This window comes from Acinonyx jubatus, chromosome B2 (genome assembly GCF_027475565.1).
Source record: "Acinonyx jubatus isolate Ajub_Pintada_27869175 chromosome B2, VMU_Ajub_asm_v1.0, whole genome shotgun sequence".
Classification (NCBI taxonomy): Eukaryota; Metazoa; Chordata; class Mammalia; order Carnivora; family Felidae; genus Acinonyx; species Acinonyx jubatus.
Window position 1 is genome coordinate 124,634,555 of NC_069385.1, and position 21,150 is coordinate 124,655,704.

At 49.1% G+C, this 21,150-nt stretch overlaps 2 protein-coding genes across 6 annotated transcripts in view; one reads left to right on the forward strand and one right to left on the reverse strand.

Moving 5' to 3' along the window:
- The first annotated feature begins 3,357 nt into the window (after nucleotides 1-3,357).
- Nucleotides 3,358-13,539, forward strand: PSMG4 (proteasome assembly chaperone 4). Of its 2 annotated transcripts, XM_027040191.2 has the most exons (4): nucleotides 3,358-3,670; nucleotides 9,716-9,789; nucleotides 9,899-9,974; nucleotides 13,349-13,410. In XM_027040191.2, the coding sequence occupies exons 1-3, from the start codon at nucleotides 3,497-3,499 to the stop codon at nucleotides 9,972-9,974; spliced, it is 324 nt and encodes a 107-aa protein (XP_026895992.1). In that variant the 5' UTR covers nucleotides 3,358-3,496; the 3' UTR covers nucleotides 13,349-13,410. The 2 variants fall into 2 exon arrangements, with proteins under 2 accessions (XP_026895992.1, XP_026895991.1); XM_027040190.2 differs by lacking the exon at nucleotides 9,716-9,789 and having other exon boundaries at nucleotides 3,377-3,670; nucleotides 13,349-13,539.
- Nucleotides 13,540-15,424: 1,885 nt separating this feature from the next.
- SLC22A23 (solute carrier family 22 member 23) overlaps nucleotides 15,425-21,150 on the reverse strand; it is a 181,714-nt gene continuing 175,988 nt past the window's right edge. For all 4 annotated transcript variants that reach the window (XM_053223076.1, XM_053223077.1, XM_015073554.3 and 1 more), the window contains one exon: nucleotides 15,425-19,868. In XM_053223076.1, the coding sequence (XP_053079051.1) occupies nucleotides 19,511-19,868 (358 nt within the window). In that variant the 3' untranslated portion in view covers nucleotides 15,425-19,510. The remainder of the gene's footprint in view (nucleotides 19,869-21,150) is intronic.

Below are 21,150 nucleotides of genomic sequence, written 5' to 3' on the forward strand. Positions count from 1 at the left end.
TCTAGGTCTGGAAACTGAGCAAGGGACCATAAGATTTGACTGGGGTGACACACTCAGCATCCCAATCATCCATCCATAGTTTCCTATGATGGTGTAAGGTGAATACAACTCTTGTAATCGGCCTCAGTTGAATCCGTGGGCACTGTGGAGCAAAAATGGCCCATCATAGTTGTCTTGCATTGGACTGAAATGGCCTGACTTCTATACTATTACCTCCATCAGTCATTGGATGTGAGCTGCCCTGGGAGGGGTATTCAAACTCCAAAAGAGGTGACAATAGGAGACTTTCTGCTAACAGCTTTTCCAGCAGCTGAGACAAGTCCTTTCCTGAAGGGGGATCTGGGTCGTACATCTCAGAGCCCACCACTGACCCTTTGGAGAAGCCACCAAAGTTGACAGAATTCTTGAGGATGTGGAGAAAGACAGGTTCAGAGTACAGGTGGATAGATTAACCTTTGACAGGGGAGGAGAAACTCACTGTAATGGAGGGAGGAGAAGATGGCAAGAATGAGGTCAGATGAAGATAAGAGTAACCTCTGTTTTCTTTGTAAAATTAGAGGCAGCTTATCTGGTGAACTTGAGCTCGGGTAGGGTTAAGGCTTGAGGAGAATAGTCCTTAGAATAAATGAGAGAGGACACAGTCTAGGGACTGCAGGGTAATGTTTGAGGGGCAACTGATGTTGAGGGCCATGGCTGACTGTGACCCTCATCTGCTGGGTCAGGTGGTTTTCCCAGGGGTGCTCAATACCCTGACGTGGGTGCAGAGAGGGGTTCTCTTCCACCTGTGCTGGGTGCGTGTGGAGGAGAGCATCGAGGCAATAGGCTATTAACTAGTTGCCCAATTTCTCCAGACAGTTCTTCTGGATTCCTTAGATATAAATTCTCATTTTAAAAATTGTTTGTTGTCTAGGGGATGAAGCATTAGAGGGTGTTAGAGGTGAGATGTGGTGAGATCATCTGCTCCATTGGTTCCATTTACCAATTTGTTCTTTTATGGATCTTGCTTTCTTTCATGATGCTTTCTTGTATCTATGAAATCTTTGTCTAATTAAAGGTCACAAAGGTTTCCTCTTACATTTTCCTCTGGAAGTTTTATAGTTTTAAATTTTATGTTTAGGTCTATGAACCACTCTGAGTTTGTTTTTGTGCATGGCGTGAAGTATAAACTGAGGTCCATTAGTAATTAAGGAAATGCAAATTAAAACCATAATGAGATACCACTACATGCCACTTAGAATGACTAAAATGAACAATCTTGATTATATCAAGTAGTTGGCATGGTCCTTGCTGTTTGATGGGGATGTGGAGGACCTAGAACTCCATACACAGATGGGAATGTACAATGGTATAATCACTATGGAAAACAGTTTGTCAGGTTCTTAAAAGGTTACACATACAGCTACTATATGATACAACCATTCTACTCCTAGGTCTTTATATATGAGAAGTGAAAGCATATGGGTAACGGCTTTAGTGTAATAGCCCCAAACTGGAAACAGCCTAAATGAGCATCAGTGTGTGAAGGAATAAACAAAGAGTGGTGTGACCATACGATGGAATACTGCTCAGCAATAAAAAGAAATGAACTATTGATACACACAACAATGGATGGATCTCAAAGTAACTATGGTGAGTGAAAAGGCAGACAAAAATAATTGTACATACTCTATGATTCCATTTATCTAAAACTCTCGAAAATTCAAACTAATCTGTAGTGACAAAATGCAGATTAGTGGTCATGGGCAGCAGGAAGGATTAAAGAGGGGCTTGGGGAAACCTCCGGGGCTGATGGACATGTTCACTATCTTGATTGTAGCCATGGTTTCACTGGTTGTACATGTATCAAAACTTCAACATATACACTTTAAATATGGGTAGTTATTGTATGTCAATTATATCTTAATAAAGCTGTTTAAAAAATTGACCTGAAAGTTAACTATTATAGTGCATCATTGCTAATTAGCAAATAGAATAGACCTGTAAAAATACTTAATCTTTTATTTTTTTTAACGTTTACTTATTTTTGAGAGAGAGAGGGCATGCAGGGGAGGGGCAGAGAGAATGAGACAGAGGATCTGAAGCAGGCTCTATGCTGATAGCAGAGAGCCCAATGGGGGCTCAAACTCAGGCCCTCTGAGACCATGACCTGAACAGAAGTCAGATGCTTAAACCACTGGGCCACCCAGGCACCCCAGTACTTAACCTTTTAAATTTCAATTTAGTCAACTGAGACCTATTAGAGATTTAAAAAGTAGGACTCTGATAGTTTTATTTTTTTTATTTTTAATTTTTTTTAACATTTATTTATTTTTGAGACAGAGAGAGATAGAGCATGAACGGGGTGGGTCAGAGAGAGAGGGAGACCCAGAATCCGAAACAGGTTCCAGGCTCTGAGCTGTCAGCACAGAGCCCGACGCGGGGCTCGAACTCACTGGCCTCGAGATCCTGACCTGAGCTGAAGTCGGAAGCCCAACCGACTGAGCCACCCAGGCACCCCTGGACTCTGATAGTTTTGATGTAAAACCCAAGGGCCTATTGTAACAGAATCTGACAAAATGGGTCCTGCTTGCTTTTACCATAAACATTCTCTTATATTGCAGGCTTCCTTATTTCAACTCTGCAATGTCCAATTAACGGGTTCTTTAGCAGGCGTTATAATGGCCACCACTGATGGTGCTTCCTACATAGAGACTCATGCTTTCTACTCCTCTGAAAGTTACCTATTCTTATTTTCGTTTTGCCTATGAGGAAGCTGAGTCTCAGAAAGGTTAAAAGGTCACCCCAAGGCCCAGGCTTGCCCAAGACTACAAACCTCAGGGGGTCTGAGTTCAGTCAAGAATTCCAGCCCAGCCTCCTGCCAATTTAGTTGACTCAACTTTTAGAGGCTTTCTCCCAATATTGCTGCCTTTCTCAAAGCCTAGCTGCATTCAAGGCTTCCCTGAAGGTACAGGGCTGCTAGGGGAGGAGGATTTTGGTAAACCAAACCTAAGACGGTGTGAGGGGAGGCGGCTGCGCTATGAGCGCTTAAGGCACTAATTTAAAAGCGGTTGTCTCCGAAGGGCTGTGAGTCAGGACTTGGGAAGACGAGGCAGTTAGCTCCAGCCCTTGAATGCTACTCATCGAACACTAATTGGGGTGAAGGAGGGAAGGAACAAGCAAGGGCGGGTTCTGCCAGGCGCCCGCAGACTCCCTAAGGTCACCGCCGGACACCCGCCCAGCCCCTGCTGCTGAGGACCGCGGGTTTTCAGTAGACCCGGTCGCCGGGAGAGGCCGGCGGGCAGCGCAGCCAGGGCCCGGCCTACTCGGCGTTTTCTAGCCGCCCGCCCCCGCCCACTCCCGGCCCCGCCTACGTCCCGGGCTAGCCCCGCCTTCTCCCCCGGACCGAAAGCGAAAGCGCGCTCGACCTCTCGTCGCTCGCTTGCTTGGGTCTGGCCCGGCCGACGACGGCAGCGGGACCGGAGTCTCGGCGTTTGCGGGCGTGGGCCCGCCGGGCGGCATGGACGGGCCGCCGGCCGCCGCTGGCGGGGACGTCTCCCTGCACAACTTCAGCGCGAGGCTGTGGGAGCAGCTCGTCCACTTCCACGTCATGCGGCTGACGGACTCGCTTTTCCTGTGGGTGGGGGCCACGCCTCACCTGCGCAACCTCGCGGTGGCCATGTGCAATCGCTACGTGAGTGCGGGTCGGGAGGGGGCGGAGGCTTGGGGAAGTACTGGGAATGCCGGCAGGCGTGGAAGGTTGGGGTGCGAGGGGTCGGGCGGGTATGGGGGCGGGGGCTGGGAGGCAAGGTGACTGAGGGTCCAGGCACGTGACTGAGGGTCCAGGCACGCGCCTGGTGCCCGCCCGGAATAGTGGGGGTTGTGGTTCCCTACTTGTGCCCTCAGTCTTTCCTGGGCCCAGGGGGCCTCGGGGCTCTCCGGAACTCTTCCTGTGATGTCTTAAGGAACCGGGGTTCTGGCCTGCACCATCCGTGGGGAGCCGAATGCCGTCGGCCTGGCGTGGGCCCCCAGGCGATCCCCGCCGATCCCTTCCTCCTCTATCTTTAAGGCGGGCGCCCCTCTGCTGGCTCCTCGAGCCCCGCTCAGTAGTTGGAATGTTCAGGGCTTTGTCGTGGGACTTCTGTCTGGTCACACTCCCCCTCCCGGAGGATGGTATCCACCTCTTAGTTTTCCTGCCATCTCTGTATTGAACACACCTAATTTTCTTTGTTTCCAGTACAGACCTCGGACTCCTGTGTCTCGACCTGAAAATCTGATAGGCATCTCACACTAGACATATTTTAAGATCCAACTCCTTCCTCCCCGCCCAACACCCCCCCCCCCGCTACTTCTAAGGTGCTGCTTTTTTTTAAAATATGAAATTTATTGTCAAATTGGTTTCCATGCAATACCCAGTGCTCATCCCAACAGGTGCCCTCCTCAATGCCCATCACCCACTTACCCCCCAACCCCCATCAACCCTCAGTTTATTCTCAGTATTTAAAAGAGTCTCTTATGGTTTGCCTCCTTTCCTCTCTGTAACTTTTTTCCCTCCTTCTTCTCCCCCTTGGTCTTCTGTTGAATTTCTCAGGATCCACATATGAGTGAAAACATAGGGTATCTGTCTTTCTCTGCCTGACTTATTTCCCTTATAACACTCTTGAGTTCCATCCATGTTGCTACAAGTGGCCAGATTTCATTCTTTCTCATTGCCAAGTAGTATTGCGTTGTATATATAAACCACATCTTTATCCATTCGTCAGTTGATGGACATTTAGGTTCTTTCCATAATTTGGCTATTGTTGAAAGTGCTGCTGTGCATCAGCACCCCTGTATTCCTTGGGTAAATTCCTAGCAGTGCTATTGCTGGGTCATAGGTTAGATTTATTTTTAATTTTTTGAGGAACCTCCACACTGTTTTCCAGAGCGGCTGCACCAGTTTGCATTCCCACCAACAGTGCAAGAGGGTTCCCGTTTCTCCACATCCTCTCCAGCATCTATAGTCTCCTGATTTGTTCATTTTAGCCACTCTGACTGGAGTGAGGTGATATCTGAGTGTGGTTTTGATTTGTATTTCCCTGATGAGGAGTGACATTGAGCATCTTTTCATGTGCCTGTTGGCTATCTGGATGTTTTCTTTAGGAAAGTAAGACCTAACTCTTAACCTCTTCCCTCAGACCTGCTTCTTTCACAGCCAGCCCATCTGTTGTTGTGGAAACTCCATTCGAACCTTGATTACTCTCCCACTCTCCCCATGGCGAGTGTCAGTGAATCTGTAGGCACTGCCGTCCATCAACACATAGGGGGAATCCAACCACCCTGCTGGCCTGGCTGGGTCAGTGAAAGAATTCACCCAAGGCAGAACAAAGGAGGTAGAAGTTTATTGAATACACCACAAGGGAGCTGGGGGAAGGACAGCAAGGGAGAGACTGCCTGGAGGCAGTGGTGAGGGGCTGTAGTTAAGGGGGTGTGGGTTCTAATGGAATTTTCCTTTTTTGGTACCTGTGTTACGGAACCAGGCTGGAACCCTGGCGGAAAAACCAAGCGGCACTAGGAGATCTTTGTGGATTGGAGATAATTATTTCACACCAGTGTTCTCAGAGGAGACTGTTTCTCCAAAGGTCTGAGCCCGGAATGCAAGTGAGGAGGGTAATTTATAGCCGCGAGCTTCCATATCTGTGGGGGTTTTTGTGCACACAGCAAAGGAAGAAGAACCTGGAGGAGGGGTCTCTAAGCAAGAGACCAGAGTTTGTTTTAGTTCCTTTGGCCATCTTTGGCGTACTTTATTTACTTCTCCAACACCTGTGCCCAAGTGTAAGTAACCCACCCATTGGTCAGCTAGGACTTAAGGATATTTTGAGGTGGGTCACCTAATGGGCCTGTTTATATTCAGCCAAGGGGTTGGAGGGCACTGTGGGCCTTTCTATCTTACTCAGGTTTCCATTGTTCAAGTTGGTTGCCTAAAAGGTTGCTTACACACCTCTCACCTCCTTTCCAGCCTGCCCTCGGTGAAGCCCGCAGCATCTCCTTTCCTCCTAGCCTGATTCCCCCTTTGCTGTTTGTGTTCATTTCTTAGAGCTGCTGTGACAAAGTGCCACAAACTGGGGGGCTTAAACCAACCAAGATCTATTCCCTCACAGTTCTGGAGGCCAGAAGTCCAAAGTCAAGGTGTCGGCAGGGCTGGTTCCTTCTGATGGCTCGTAGGGAGAAATCTTCCCATGCCTCTCCCATCTTCTGGTGTTGGGGGCAATCCTGGCATTCCTTGGCTTGTGGCTTCATCACTCAGATCTCTGCCTGTGGTGTCACTGGCCATCTTCTCTGTGTGTTTCTCTGTGTGTTTTCTTGTAAAGACCCCAGTCATAATAGATTAAGGGTCCACCCTATTCCATTATGACCTCATCTTAACTTACATCTCTGCAAAGACCCTATTTCCAGTAAAGTCACATTCACAAGTGCTAAGGGTTAGGATGTGGACTTTTCTTTTTGGAGGACACAGTTCAGCCCACAACACTGCCATGTGGCTAGTTCCCTGCAGGGCAGCAGACGGCAATCAGATACTGTCATCCTTCTGCCGCAGACCTTTCAAGAGGTAACCTCAGAGTACAGGTCAGAGACTTTACAGTAACCCTTTAGGCTCTGCTACCTGGTAGAGCTCCCCTGCTACTGCCTTCCTCCCTGCTTTAGTACATGGGCATGCCCCAGTGTTGCTTCCTCTGCAGTTTATTGTCAGTATCCATGGTGGAGGTGAGGTTTGTCTGGTTTAGGAGTAGCCTGGCAAGCTGCTCATTAAATCATTGCTGAATGAAACAATGAGGCCCCCCTGGAGGAACTCTGGGTTTGCTAGGGAGGGCTACCAGTAGTAACCTGCAGCCTGGCAGACTGTAAGGATTGTAATCTCTAAGGGGCCCTTGGGGTGGTGGGCAATCAGAGGAGAGAGCCATCAGGCAGGACCTGGGCAAGGCTTCGGGAAGGAGACAGCCTCTGAATGGGACCTCTGGATGTCTTCACATAGTGTCCTTCTTCTGCCCTTTCCCTTCTTGCTGTTCTTTTCCTGGGTGGGTTTTCTTTGATTTCTTTTCTGGTGGGTACCCGCAGCTGGGCCTTTGGGCAGGTGGCAGTTCCATGTCTTCTTTCATTGGAGGGGAGAGGTAGAGGGTCTGCGGGGGCACAGGGTGATGGATACGGTGGTGTGTTTGGAGCTTGTGGTGCCCTGGAACCTCCTTCTTTCATAGTCCTAAGGCTATAGTCATAGACAGTGGGTTAGGCTGTGGGTCACATGGGGCCCAGGACTGCTCATTAGTAAAACCAGGCATTGCTTCCTTGAGTCAATTTCAGGATTCCTCCTGTGGGCTGCTTTGGTGCAGTTTGGCAGTCTGACCATTTGGTAGTCATAGTTCCTAGAAGGGTGTATTCCTCAAATGGAAACTCACATTCCATGAAGATCAGGTAGGAAAAGGAAAAGGGGCCAGTCTCAGTTACCAGACCTGTCAGAAGTTCATTCCCCACTTATTGGCCGCCTTGTGTACCTGTACATTGTCCTTCAGGAACAGAGCACCCAGCCAACCGGAGAGAAGTGTAGACCATAGCTTACAGCAGGAAACACAGGATTTCTGTGGAATAGGGCTTGGCAAACCAGGACCTACAGGCTGGCCTGCTGCCAGTCTACTTTTGTAACAAAGTTTTATTGGAACGTAGATCTGCCCATCCATTCACTAATGTCTGTCAGAGCTTTTGTAATTTGATAGCAGCATCAAACAGTTACAACTGGACCTTCTCCATAAAAAACTAAATGATTTAGGGTCGCCTGGGTGGCTCAGTCGGTAAAGTGTCAGACTTCAGCTCAGGTCATGATCTCGTGGTTTATGAGTTCTAGCCCCTCATCGGGCCCTGTGCTGACAGCTCAGAGCCTGGAACCTGCTTCAAATTCTGTCTCCCTCTCTCTCTGCCCCTCCCCCACTCGTGCTTTGTTTCTCTCACTGTCAAAAATAAATAGAAACATTTAAAAAAAGCAACAACAACAACAAAAACCTAAACGATTTACCCTCTGGCCCTTCCTAGGAAAAGGTTGTTGGCCCATTCACGGAGGATGGCACCAAAGGGTCTGTGATGTCTCCTCCCTCCTCCCTTTCCCCTCTACCCCTACACGCAAGACAAGACCATCTAGAACAGAATCACATGCCCTGCTTTTCTTCCAGCTGGCCCCACGTGGTCTGTTTGTGGCACCACGAGAGGCTTTAGAACAAGGGTGATACAGATTCCCCCAACATGATGGAGGCTGGCCTGAGACCAGGGAAAAGGGGACATGGGGCCCTATTTGCTCAGGTAATTTAGCATGTGTTGGGCCCACTTGGTGCCCCATCCACAGTAAAACTGTCTAGGCCTATGTGTGCCTGGGAGACCAGTTGGGTGCAGTATGATTTTGGAAATAACGAAGTACTAAGGGTAACAATATGGAGTTTTTAGTTTTGTTTTTGGTGGGAAATGACCACCTTGTTAAGGTGGATTTTCTAGAGTTTAGATACTATTAGCATAGAGCTGAATGTTGAACTTGAACTTTGTAAACAGCATATTCATTAAGATCATGTTTTTGTTATCTTTTCAACAAAAAAGCTTGCAGTAAATGCTTTTGTTCTTACCCTGTGTTTTTGATCATCTCTTATAGACCTGAACAAGTTCTCTCTCCTTTTGAAGTGACTTTGAACCCCTAGGAGACAAAGAGCAGTCTCTGATCCATGCTTTACTCACAGTATCTGGCACACAGCAGGTGTTTGTTCAGTTCACCTGTCTCTACCTGGACAGTGTGGGGGGATGGGCAAAGGCACCCCAGAGCCTTTGGTGGCAGAAGCTTATTCTTTTAAAAATCTTGCCTCTGTACTGAGGCTGTTTCTTTTAGAAGTCTAATATTTTGATAGAAGTAAGTTTGACCATATTATAAGTTAGTAATTTTTTTTCTCCTAAGCTAGGTAGGAAGTTTAATGGTAAGGGGAGTTACTTCCAAAAGTCATTGGATGGGGCGCCTGGGTGGCTCAGTCAGTTAAGCGTTCGTCTCTTGATTTCGGCTCAGGTCATGATCTCCTGGTTTATGAGTTTGAGCCCCTCATTGAACTTTGGGCTGACAGTGTGGAGCCTGCTTGGGATTCTCTCTCTCTGTCTCTCTCTCTCTCCCTCCCTCCCTCCTTCCCTCCCACTTTCTCTCTCTCTCTCTCTCTCTCTCTCTCTCTCTCTCAAAATAAACAAACAAGCAAAACCCCAAAGTAATTGGAAGTAAGATTTCTTCTAAATTTCAGAAGGGCCACATTTATTTATCTTTAGTTTTATTGCTTCTTATCTGAAATGAGGATTGGCCAAACATAATCTGATGTTCCTTTATTCGTTATTTGGACCCTGATGACTGATGTCCTTTTGCAAACTCATAGGGCCCTTGTTGACCTTGAAGAGCGTAGATCCCTTCAGGGGCATGGAGCCGTGTGCTCTCTTACAGGTCTGGATGAGGAGATTGGCGTCCTGCCTTCTCTGTTGATGCCTGACTTGCGGGCTAGAGGGACCTGGTAGCAGTGGCACCCAGACTCTGTGACGAGCTTTCCTCTGTGCCCTTAATGATCTCTTGGTGGTAATGTTGCCCTTCAGCATGCTTTGGGGCTTCCAACCCTAAAACAAGCCTTTTGTGTAAAGTAAGTCTTATAGCTTATTAACAGCACTGTGATGCCAGCTTCAAGTGACTGCTCTTCGTCTGTCCTAGCTCTGTGACATCACATACAGTAGAGGGTTAACCGACCTGGCTGTTGACACAGATGCCAGACCTTCCTCCTCTTGGTAAAAGTGTCTAACCTACCAGAACCTGCTATTGCCAGGAAGGATGAGTCAGAAGCTACAGAAGTTTGGCCGATGGAGAAGCAGCATTGTTTTCTTTGTTTCTTTTTAGGATTCCATCCCCGTGTCTACCTCCCTCCTCGGAGACACTTCTGATACGACCTCCTCTGGCCTTGCCCAGCGCTTAGGTACGTGCCCACGGCTGGTGCTGCAGGAGCAGCTGGGTGGGGACCTCGCTGTTTAATGGAACCATGAGGCCGGTGACTTTAGAAGGAAAGAATCCTTGTATTGAGAGATGAGCACAGATGTCTTCTTTAAGGAGGGCTTGTCCATGCCCTTGACCATGACCACTGTCTCAGGGCCAGCATGTTCTTAAGGGCCTCCCACGTCATGCCTTGGCTGCTGTGCAAGCTGATGAATGACAAGGTGATTCAGTTCCCTCCTGTAAACACATTACCTCCTTGTGGGAGGAGAGTGTGAGTGGTGCCCACGGTACCTATCAGGCAGTGGCTCCGGGTAGCCGCCTGGTGACTCAGGAGACCCCGGGCAGCCGCCTGCCAGCACTGCACAGGAGGGATTGTCCTTGTTCAGAGATCGTAAGAGGGGAGGCTGGCCTGACCTGAGTGTGGCATGGAGGGTGGTGAGCAAGAACGAGAGGTTAAAAGCGCCACCCTCTCCCGGGCCCCAAACACATACTTTCTGGAAATACCCAGGTAGTTGGGGTCAGGATGGTATGTGTTCTGCCCTCTGCCAGTGCTCAGTCGCCACGTCTCCCAGCGCACCTGGAGACATGGGACAGCCGGGCAACCTCTGTCTCCTCCTCGGGCATCGTGTTCACCAGTGCTCCCTGTCAGTTCGGTTCCAGAGCCCATTATGGGGCCCCATGTCCTGGTGCTGGGGTGTACAGTGGCTGAGGTCTGGGTCCTGACTTTAAGAAGCTTCTGGTTTAGTGGCACTGACATTTCTATCAACCTATCCCTGCTTAGTGGAAGTTTATATTCTGGTCACTCAGGGAGGCAACTGGGTGAACAGCACAGCCACACACTGGAGGGGGGGTGGGGGAGGAGGGGGCGGGGTGAGGACTGGTCATTCTAGACTTGCCACTCTGAGTTCTGTGTGTGAGGAGGGCCAACCACCAGGGCAGCTGTGGCATTTTAGGAACATCTGTACCTTTTTAGAGAAACCTGGCTACTAACTAGTGTGCGCTAGTAACCAAACTAGTAAGTTCTGGTAACTTGTCATTAGGAAGTAATTTTACATTTACAGAAAATTTGCCCCAAAGATACAGGGAATTTCTGCTTAGCCTTCGCCTAGATTCCCAGTTGCTCTCATTCCCTGTGTTGATACTATTTTTTTTCTGAACCACGTGAAGTTAGTTGACGACAAGATGCCCCTTGGCTTCTACGTGCATCACTCTGTGTTTACCAGCGTTGAAGGGCTGACACACGTAATATCGTATAGACCATTGCATGCCCTGCCTGGTCAGACGAAGACGTGGGAGAGTGTTCATGTTTATAGGATCACCCCAGTGTGAGAGACGGATTCTGGTAGAGGATGGCGGGGGCTTGTTTGCTGTGCCACGAATAAATTGTTTATGCCAATAAAGTAAGATGGGCCCAAGGGTACCCTTGAGATGAAAGCCTAGGAGCAGTTTGTATGCAACAAACTATTATTTTTTTTTCGTTTTGTGCAAATTATAACAAATATTTTTCCTATGTGGTTTCCATCAATTTATAATAATCTGTATAAATTGTGACAGAACATAGACAAAATAAGTCCTCGCCAACTTATTATTAAACTCAGATATTAACGAAAGGTCCCTCCTGCCTTGTTATCAGCAAAACCTGGCAGTCCTGAGTCCTGAGTCCCAGCAAGGACAGGCACACAGAAAAAGCTGGAAAAGTCAGTGGTATGATGTGGCTGGGTCTGGTGATGCACTGGTGCTGGGGTCACCAGGGGGCTGTCCAGCACTGCCCTTCCCTGTTCTGGTCATCTCGAGCTTAGGTCTGGACCCTCCCGTTGAAAATACATTGCTTGTGTAGAGGGGTAATGAGAAGAGAGAAGCATCCTGAAACAGTATCTTTTTTTGTTTGTTTGTTTGTTTTTAACTTTTTTAAATGTTTATTTATTTTTGAGAGAGAGAGAGACACAGCATGAGCGGGGAGGGGCAGAGAGAGAGAGGGAGGCAGAATCTGAAGCAGGCTCCAGGCTCTGAGCTGTCAGTGTGGAGCCCAACATGGGGCTTGAACTCAAACTGTGAGGTCATGACCTGAGCCGAAGTTGGATGCTTAACTGACTGAGCCACCCAGGCGCTCCCTGAAACGGTATCTTATATGGAGGATGAAAGGAAGTAGAAAAAGAGAAGAGCTAGTGGGTTCAGAGTAACCCCAGAAGCATTGGAGGGCTTTGGTGTGCATGGGGACACCCTTATTCTGTGCAGCACAGAGGGCACAGCTGGGTCTGCTGGGTGAACAGTGCAGGCAGATAGTTTTGCTCCCTGTAAGAGCCTGTCTGAGCAAGTAGAGTGATTGCCCCCCCCCCCCACCCCCTTCTGGGGACAAGGAATTTCCTGCCACTGAACAAGAGTAGGCCGAGTGGGCTGTGACTTGACAGATGCCAACCTCACCTCACCTCACCTCACCTCACCTCACCTCACCTCACCTCACCGTGTTTTCACCTTTGATGACAGGGCTGGCATGGTCATCTGATGTCTGTGGGCTGGGGGAGGGCGGGTGGGTGTCTCTGTGGGGAGTAGGAGTTTGCACTTGCCCTGTGTGTGTGGTGAGGCCAGGTTGAGTGAGGAGGCATCATCACTGGTGTGGTCGATATTTAACTGGTTTAGGCTTACTGCCTGAATTGCCTTCAGGATAGGTCTTTCTGATTCTGGGCATGTGACTGTGCTTGATTTTTGTAGTTGGAGCAGTACATCCCAACTGTTGGTTCTGTAGAAAGGGTCAAAATGTCTCTTCAACATCAAATTGAAAGTCCTACATTTGTGTGTATATGCACACAATATGTGCATGTAAGTGTGTGTTATATAAATGTACAGAAATGTAGCCCCAGGATTATCCCTGGGAAAAGACTGGAATTGGTAGAGAGGGTGGTACTGAAGGAGAAATTAAGTATTTTAAATACTTTGGTATTATCTGTATTTTAAAAAAGTGAAAAAAAAATCCACAAAGAAACCAAACCAACTTTTTAAGTAGAATAGTGGATTAGCGCTTGGATCCCCTGGAGGGCTTGTGAAGCAGGTTGCTGGCCCCACTCCCTGCTTCCGGGATGGGGGCCTGAGAATCTGCAGCTCTAACAAGCTCTCAGGTGCTGCTGCTGAGGTGGGGCCATGCTTGGAGAACCACTGTGGCAGAGAGCAGGAGGGGGTCTCAATGACTGTAGTCTGCATTTGTGGCCGCTGCTGGGGAAGAGCATTACAGATTAGATCCACCTTCTCTCCCTGCGACCTCGCTGTCTTGTCCCAGGCATCTCTCTGCTGTGAGGTAGGTGTGAGGTGCACACAGCCTCCAGGCTTTTCAGTCACGTCTGTGCCAATGTTTTCTCTTTTTAGCCAGGAAGACCAACAAACAAGTGTTTGTCAGCTATAACCTTCAAAACACGGACAGTAACTTCGCATTACTTGTAGAAAACAGGATCAAGGAAGAAATGGAGGCTTTTCCGGAAAAGTTCTAGGCAGAGTGGCAGAAGTGAGGATTTGTAACTTATGTACAATGTACATTTAAATAAATGGATTGAATTTCACTGTTTGTCATTAGGTTCATGTATGTGTTGACGTTTTGTTTTTAAAGGGTTAATCTTCCTAACTTTCCTTCTTCCCCCTCACCAGCTTGTGGGCCAAAGGCTACAATTGATCAGCTTGGGGGAGGAGAAAAGCAAAATGGGCAGGTGGGGTTCCCCTTGTGACCGCTCAGTACTAGGGAGCTGGGGTAAAAAATGGGATTTTGGGGCCCCTTCGGTGGCTCAGTTGGTTAAGTGTCCAACTTCGGCTCAGGTCATGATCTCACGGTCCGTGGGATCGAGCCCCACATCAGGCTCTGTGCTGACAGCTCAGAGCCTGGAGCTTGCTTCGGATTCTGTGTCTCCCTCTCTCTCTCTGCCCCTCCCCAACTCATGCTCTGTCTCTTTCCATCTCTCAAAAATGAATAAATGTTAAAAAAATTTTTTTAAAAATAAAATAAAAAGGGATTTTGTTGGAACTGATAATTTAGGAAGGAGGTAAATTAGTTACGACCCTGCTGTGTACATTCCCAATTAGAATTAAGGTAATAAGTCTTCGTGCTTCACGTTATGTTCTTCCTGTCCCATTCTGGCTGAGCCTTTTCCCAGCATGGCTCCTCCTGCTGTGTTCTCCCTTGGGCCTGGGTCCAGTCCTGCCTCACACTGCTCACTGGATTTAGGGACTGGGTGAAGTTCTAACTTCTCTGGGCCCTGTTTCCTCACCTGTAAATCAAGAATAATCTCTGCCTTGACTGGGTTGTTGTTAGGATTAAGTACACCTACATGTTTTGCAGACTCTGTGAGTGCCCTCACAATTTAGATGTCAGTTATTGTATTTATCCACTTCATTTTTATGGATCCAAATGCTTTAGTTCCTCCTTGCTCTTCTTGCTATCACTTTCTTTTCTCCCAAGTCCTAAGAACCTGCTTTGGCTACCTTTGATCTGTAGCCCTTTCCTGCCTGCCACGTGTAGTGGATTCCGGACTTTCTAGTTTCCCACACTACACATTTTCTTTCACACTCTTTTCTAAAATCCAAGTATTTCATGGGTCAGTGGCTCCTAACCCCAGCTTCACATCTGAATCCCTGGGGGTGGCCTTCACAGATTGCCCATGCCTGACCTTCCCCAGAGGTTCAGATGGCCTGCGGCCCAGGTTTTGGTGGAGTTGGAAAGCTCCCCACAATGTTGCTCTGCAGAGGCAGGGTTGAGGACCCCTGGCAAAGGATTTTCTAATCTTCAGGGTCCATGTGGACCCCTTTTGTTGCTAGAGGCAGATAGTTGAGGGCCCTGTAACATGTTTCATGCAGTGGCAAAAGTCTCGTACTGAGCTAGTAGGCAACCAGGGGTGGGTACACTCTGGCCAGGACATAAAGGCACTTGAGAGGAGCCGATCTGGGGTTTAAGACACTTGCCTCCTTTGCAGACTTCCTGTGCTAATGTCGAAGGCCTCGGCCACATGGTAGGTTGCAAGCACGGTGGGCCCCTCTCTAAGAAGAGTAAGTAACACAAAATCGGATATGGAGAGAAGAGTTTGGTATAAATACTTTATTAAAGAAAGTGTTTTCTTGTTAAAAAATACTACATTAAAGAGAGTTTGGGTTATCAGTCTTTCCTCCCAGAATCACAGTGTAAGAGAGTCATTTCTTGACCTCTCTAGGGACTGTCAGGCCACAGAATAGGACATTGACACACAAGAGAAAAGAACTCTCCAATTTCCTGATGGCTCCCGTTTCTCAGGTGGTTTGAGAATATCACTAAGTGAACAGTTTGTGTTTACTCCAATCTCTGCCTCTGCCTGCCTTTTAAGACTAGGACCCTGCAAGCGAGGTAAGAGGCCACCCGCTGTCCCCTCAGGGTGAGAGTAAAGACTCGGTTTACAGAGGCGCTGAAGTAGGGACAGTGAGAGCTGCATAAACAGGTAGAGTTTTTATTACTTTGTAGTCAATGGTTGTGAAATGCCCTTCATTGGATACCATCAGATGAGGTAGGGAAGACATTCCAGTGGAAATTTGTTAATGGGGCAACATTTTTATTTCTGTACATTTACATACAAATTTTCCCCAAAGGTACAACAGATGTGACATCATGCAGACGCTTAGCTTTGAACGACAGTTCAGAACCCGATTTAGGCTTGTGCTATGAATGAGCACCTCCAGAGTAATCCCGGTCGACATGTACAGTAACACGGTTCTTACAGAGAAACCTCAAATGTTGGGGTTGCAGGAAGGACAGAGGGAAGTATTCCCCACTAGACATAACACACTGTACTGCTTTTCCAAAACACACAATACATTAAAGTGAGGTGTCCTTTAAAAGAGTTGAAGTGTAGGCTCCCCCAGCATGTGCGTGCACCTGCGCGCCACCTAGGGGCTGGGCGATGCGATGGTCACACGGTTCATTTAATGGCACTTCAGTCATTTCTTGTTTGGCTCTAGGAAGTGTTAATGTTTGAGTGCAATTACTTCCTTTACGAGGTTTATTTTTGCTCTCTTTCTGTTCTGTGGCGAAACCAACTTACCAGCCCCTTTTCCCTAGTTGAAAGTGATTATACTCTTTTAGAAAACAAAGCATTTAAAACTGTTTCCTATTTGTCTTGGGTGCTAATATTTAGTGCATGTGGTGTTCTTGTTGACTTCTGGAAAAGAAAAAAATGAAATATCCAGCCCTGTCTCAAGTGTTCACATTTGTGCATAACTTTTATTGAAAGGGGATCACAGCTCCCTGATAGGATAGCAGGATGCACGAGTGGGTGGCAGAGGAGGAGGAGAGCTGGAGCATGTACCTTGGGATGTCTCCCCGGGCAGTGGGGGGTGGGGGTGGTGGGGAGGGCGGACTTGAATAGCAGGTGCCTGAGAAGTGTTTCCTCACTAACGACGAAGGAAACAGGACCGAGGAGTCCAAACACTACTGACAGGTGCCAGGGAGCTGGTGGCCTCAGCCCCCACCCATGCAGAGATGGATCAGGCTCCGGTGGGCCCCTGCTGCCTTGCTCACTTGGTACGGGAATTCCCAGTGCTCAGCCCACACGGAAGCTTTTCTGCTTTGGCTCCGTTTCCTAAAGGCATTCCTCAAGAGCTTCAGAAATCCCTAAGCTGAACCAGCAACAGGACAGGAGCTCAGCCCGACCCTGAGGCTGCTGGGAGAGAAAAGCTGTGGGACCTCTTTGCTGAGACCTCACTGATTGTTGGCAAGACAGCCTCCTTCACATCTGCCAGACTTTGGTCCCAAGAGCCCAGTCCTCACGCTAGCTTCTCTTCTAGTGGATGATGAGTTAGTCCCGATCGCTGAAGCGACAGTGCTGTCTCTGCTGGACTAGTTTTTGTAGTTGTCACGTAGGATGGAGCTCAGAGACCAAGCAACAGGACTTTGTGCTGTGCCTCGCCTCTGCCTTCCTGGATAGAGATTACTGGCAGCACATGACAGCTTCAGTACATTTCTTACAGAAGGTCTACGTGACCAGCGAGAGAACACGCTCGAGTCCTGCAGGACAGCAAGGGGGCTGTCCCAGCACTGCAAGGTGTCCCGGGGCTGGGGTGAGGGATGCAGACATGTACCTGGCCAGGAGCAGCCCCAGGGACCTCACTGGCTCCTTCCCGCCTCCCCAGCTGCCCTGTGGCCTGACTGCTGCACACGTTGTGTCCTGGACTTAATGGGTCTTGCTGCCAGGTGGCTTCGTAGCAAGTACTCTAAAAAAGGCAAAAGGTATGTCACAAGTTTGGCACGTGAAGGCTGCACAGATGTAAAGAAAGTTCTTTTTAAATTAAGGTGAATGCAGACTAACATTGAAACATGGAACAAAAGTGACTTAACCGACATGAAGGAAGGCCTGGGTGAGCTGGGCTCAGAGCAGGTAGAAATGGGAAGAGACTGCTAGGCGCCCTTCGTTCCCAGGAGGCCCTCCTTCCCAGGTAGCTTCCTTCCCAGGTGGCCTCCTTCCCAGGCGGCCTCCTTCCCAGGCAGCCTTCTTCCCAGGCGGCCTCCATCCAGGTGGCCTTCCTTCCCAGATGGCCTCCTTCCCAGGCAGCCTCCTTCCCAGATGGCTTTCCTTCCCAGGCAGCCTGCTTCCCAGGTGGCCTCCTTTGCAGGCAGGCTGGACACCCCAGGCACTAGTGATGAGTCAGACACAGTGCAGTTGACTCCCTGGAATCACGCATGCCTGCAAGTCTGCTCACCTCCCCAGCAATGTTTTTATCACATCTGAGGGCTCCTACTGGGGTCTAGCAGTTTTGGAGGAGAGAGGTGGGTGGACTGAGAATAGGCCAGGTGGAAAGCTGGAAAGGGAGAAGGGGAAGTTATAGCAATCTCTTTTCTGGCCCTTTTGAGTTCTAGCAGCTGTCAGCTGGAAGTCACCTAGTTGCTTCACAGACTCGAGGCCACAAGTTCCCTGGAAGAACACAGCTCACAGCAAAGACATATGTCACAGAGTGCAGAGGTGGACAATTCTAGAAAGAACCCAGGCTGTCCAAAAAATCGGGTGCCTGTGTTGCTACAAGGCAGTGCCTGCCTGCGCCAGTGTTGTTTCCTAGTGGCCCCCTGGGTGTCCTTGAGGAGGCCCTCCAAGGTTCCTCTGAAGTACCCCCAGACAGGCGGAGGAAGCCTGACCTGGAAAGGCAGGAAGAAGCCTTCACTGTCTGGGACAAAAATGAGGAACACAATGAAAACCCTTGGCTATCGGGGATGGGTGTTGAACTTTGGTGAGTTATTGCTTTCTCTCCACTGGTCTTGATGCTTTAAAGAGGCTGGAGGTCAGGTGGACCCACCTGTGAGATTCCCACTCCTTGCCCTAAGCCCCCCTCTGTGCTGACGGAAGTGACAGGAAGCAGGAAGCAGGCAAAGGCAGGCTGGAGGGGGCAGCGGCTCCCACAGGCTTCGCAGTCTCTCAGCGTGAGGTCAGTGAGAGCTGACAGTCGTCCGGGCTGGTGATCTCTACGCGGTGGTGTGTGCTCGAGATGTGGGTGACGGGCTGTGTCTGGGAGAGCACCCCTCGCTCCTGTGGGTTTGCCTCAGGCGTCTGTTTCAGTTATGTCCCTAGTGGTTTTCAGTTCAGAGAGTAGCGTGTTTTCAAGTTGCGCTGGCCAAGAAGCTGAGTGTGAATGGGGCGCTTTCCTGCTGGAGCCAAACCCGGGAAGGATTCCTGATCATGTTAACATGTCTCACGTCTCCACACTGTTGCTTGTCGTGAGCTTGGCCAGGCAAGCCTGCGTCAGCGAACTGTGGCCGTAGTACCACTCATTGTTTAGGATTTCTGGTGAAATGTCCAAACTTTTCCCCAGACACCTTCCAGCGTCAAGTACGAAAGGATGATCCTGAAGGAAGACTAAGCTGGTTTTAATGACATCTGGGAGCTGCTTTCCCCCAACACATGGAACAGAAGCTCTTACCTCACAGACACACACACACACAAAAACCCTTTAAAAACCATACACAGACTCTCTAGCAAAAACCTAATCATTTACATTTCACTCTGTCTACAATGTGGTCATGGAGATGCTCCACGACCAGTCAGTCTGCACACAGGCAGGCGGCCTTGGGGGGAGCGGGCCCAGAGGGAGCGACCCCTGGCTCCTCTGTGGGGTGCTGGGCAACGATGGCGTGTAACCTCCAGGACCGCTGCGCTGGTTGCCTACAGCGTCCTCCTTGGTGGCCGTGTCCCTCTTCCGAAGGAGGTGGTTCCGTTTCGAGATCAGAGGAAAAGGGAATAAAGTGCTTCTTGTAAAAATGACCAAAATAAATACAAACATTTCATGGCAGAAAAGAAAGTCCAAAGGGTTATTTCCAAAGAGTCTGCTTCTTCAAACACGGTCCTTAGAGTCTTGGAAAGACAGAGTTTCCCCACACCAGTTGACAGTCTTACCATCTGTGGCATCAGCAGCAGAATTGGGTTTCCCTGCCCCCAGCCACGTGTTCGGTCCTTGGTCTGTAAACCTGTGCCCAAACAGCCCCAAACCCTTGGAGCCCACAGCGCCCCCCTTCAGGGAAGGCCATGCTGAGAGCTACATGGACTTCATGCCGTTGGCCGTGGCATTCTCCGGCAGCCCATCCCCCGCGGTGGCCGCGTCGTGGAGGCCAGAGTAGTCCTTGAGCTCGGCGTTGGTGAGCAGGAGGGGCTGCTCCCCCTTCTTGTGCGGCAGGAGCGGCTGCCGTGTGTAGTGCTCCCCATTGGAGATGTTCTCGGGCAGGCTCTGGTTCCTGCTCTCAGGCAGCAGGAGGATGCAGATGATGCAGATGAGCGTGCAGCAGGCAAAAATGATGTGGTGCAGGAAGTAGCCTTTCTGGTTGTGCAGATCGATGATGGGTGCCGTCAGCATGCCGAAGCCCGCACTGGCCAGCACCAGCCCCAGCCCGCCGCACCTGCAGGAGGGCACGAGCACACATGGTCAGTGTCCACAGTCACACGCCGCCATGGAAGGGCACGGCAACTCTGGGGGTGGGGGTAGGGAGGGGACACGCTTGGGCAGGATCACGGAGCAAGTTCATGGCACCACCCCAGTGTATCCCACATGATGGACATCCCAAACCACCTTCGCCTTGGCTGGCTTTGTACCACCTCTAGAGAATACTTTTTCTCACCAGCGCAAGTTGTTTTACTTTATTTTGAAAGGCAATTTCACAATACTACTGTAAATGGAAAACCAGTACCACTTGCCATAAATGATATGCAATGAAAAACAAAGTATTATTAAATTATGCTCTTTCCCAAGGTTTGCTCTTCATTTAGAAACTGGGGAGTAGGGGTGGGGGTGGATTAACAGAGTTTAAAGAGAGTAATATAGACATACCAGCACTAACAGATTTTCTCTGGCCATAACTAGACAGACTAGGAGATACTTTGAAGGACAGTAATTTTTCTCACCGTGAGTCGTTATTTATTGTTGCACACCATACCATCATTCCCAGCTTGGGGAGCTATTATACCAGGAACTTACACTGTGATTGAGAGAAATTCACAGCAGCACTGAGCTCAGAAAGTTCTAAATGTAAGCCTAGAGCGAGTGCCATTTATCTCTGTTCCTCTGCCATTTGAGGGAACCTACCAAAAGTTCTAGAGAGATTAGTAGATATGCAACATTAAAATCCGTCAAAGCTCCATCTCTCCTTTGACATAAAAGCATATTTTGGGGGATAAGGTATCATGTGGCCACTGAGAAAGCAGTGCAGGGCTTGGCTGCAGTAAAGGGGACCATGACATTCAGGTGACAGGAAGTTGTGGCCCCACTGGGCCCTGCAATGAACAGGCCAGGGAGGGCTGTCTGGTCTCTGCACTGGAGCTACAATGAAGGGGCCTGATGGATGCAGTCTTGTCTCAAGAAAGGGGTCGTCTCAGAGAGCAGACCCAGACCAGTGGGCAGAGGGTACAGGGATGTGGATTTCAGTTGTTTTAAGGAAAAACTTTCACTGGAGTTGCTTAAGAGCTTATGCACCACCCTTTAGTAAAGTGACCTTTATTCTTGGACGTGCTTGGGCAGAAGGCCCCTGCAGCAGGCTCTCGGAGGAGCCTCTGATTCTCTTGGTTGGCACTATAGGTGGCTCTAACTCACAAAAGTACTGACCTACAAGGGGATGAGACACAAAACCAATGTGCGAAAGTCAACATGCTAGCAACAAAGAAGCCGAAAATGAAATTAAGAAAATT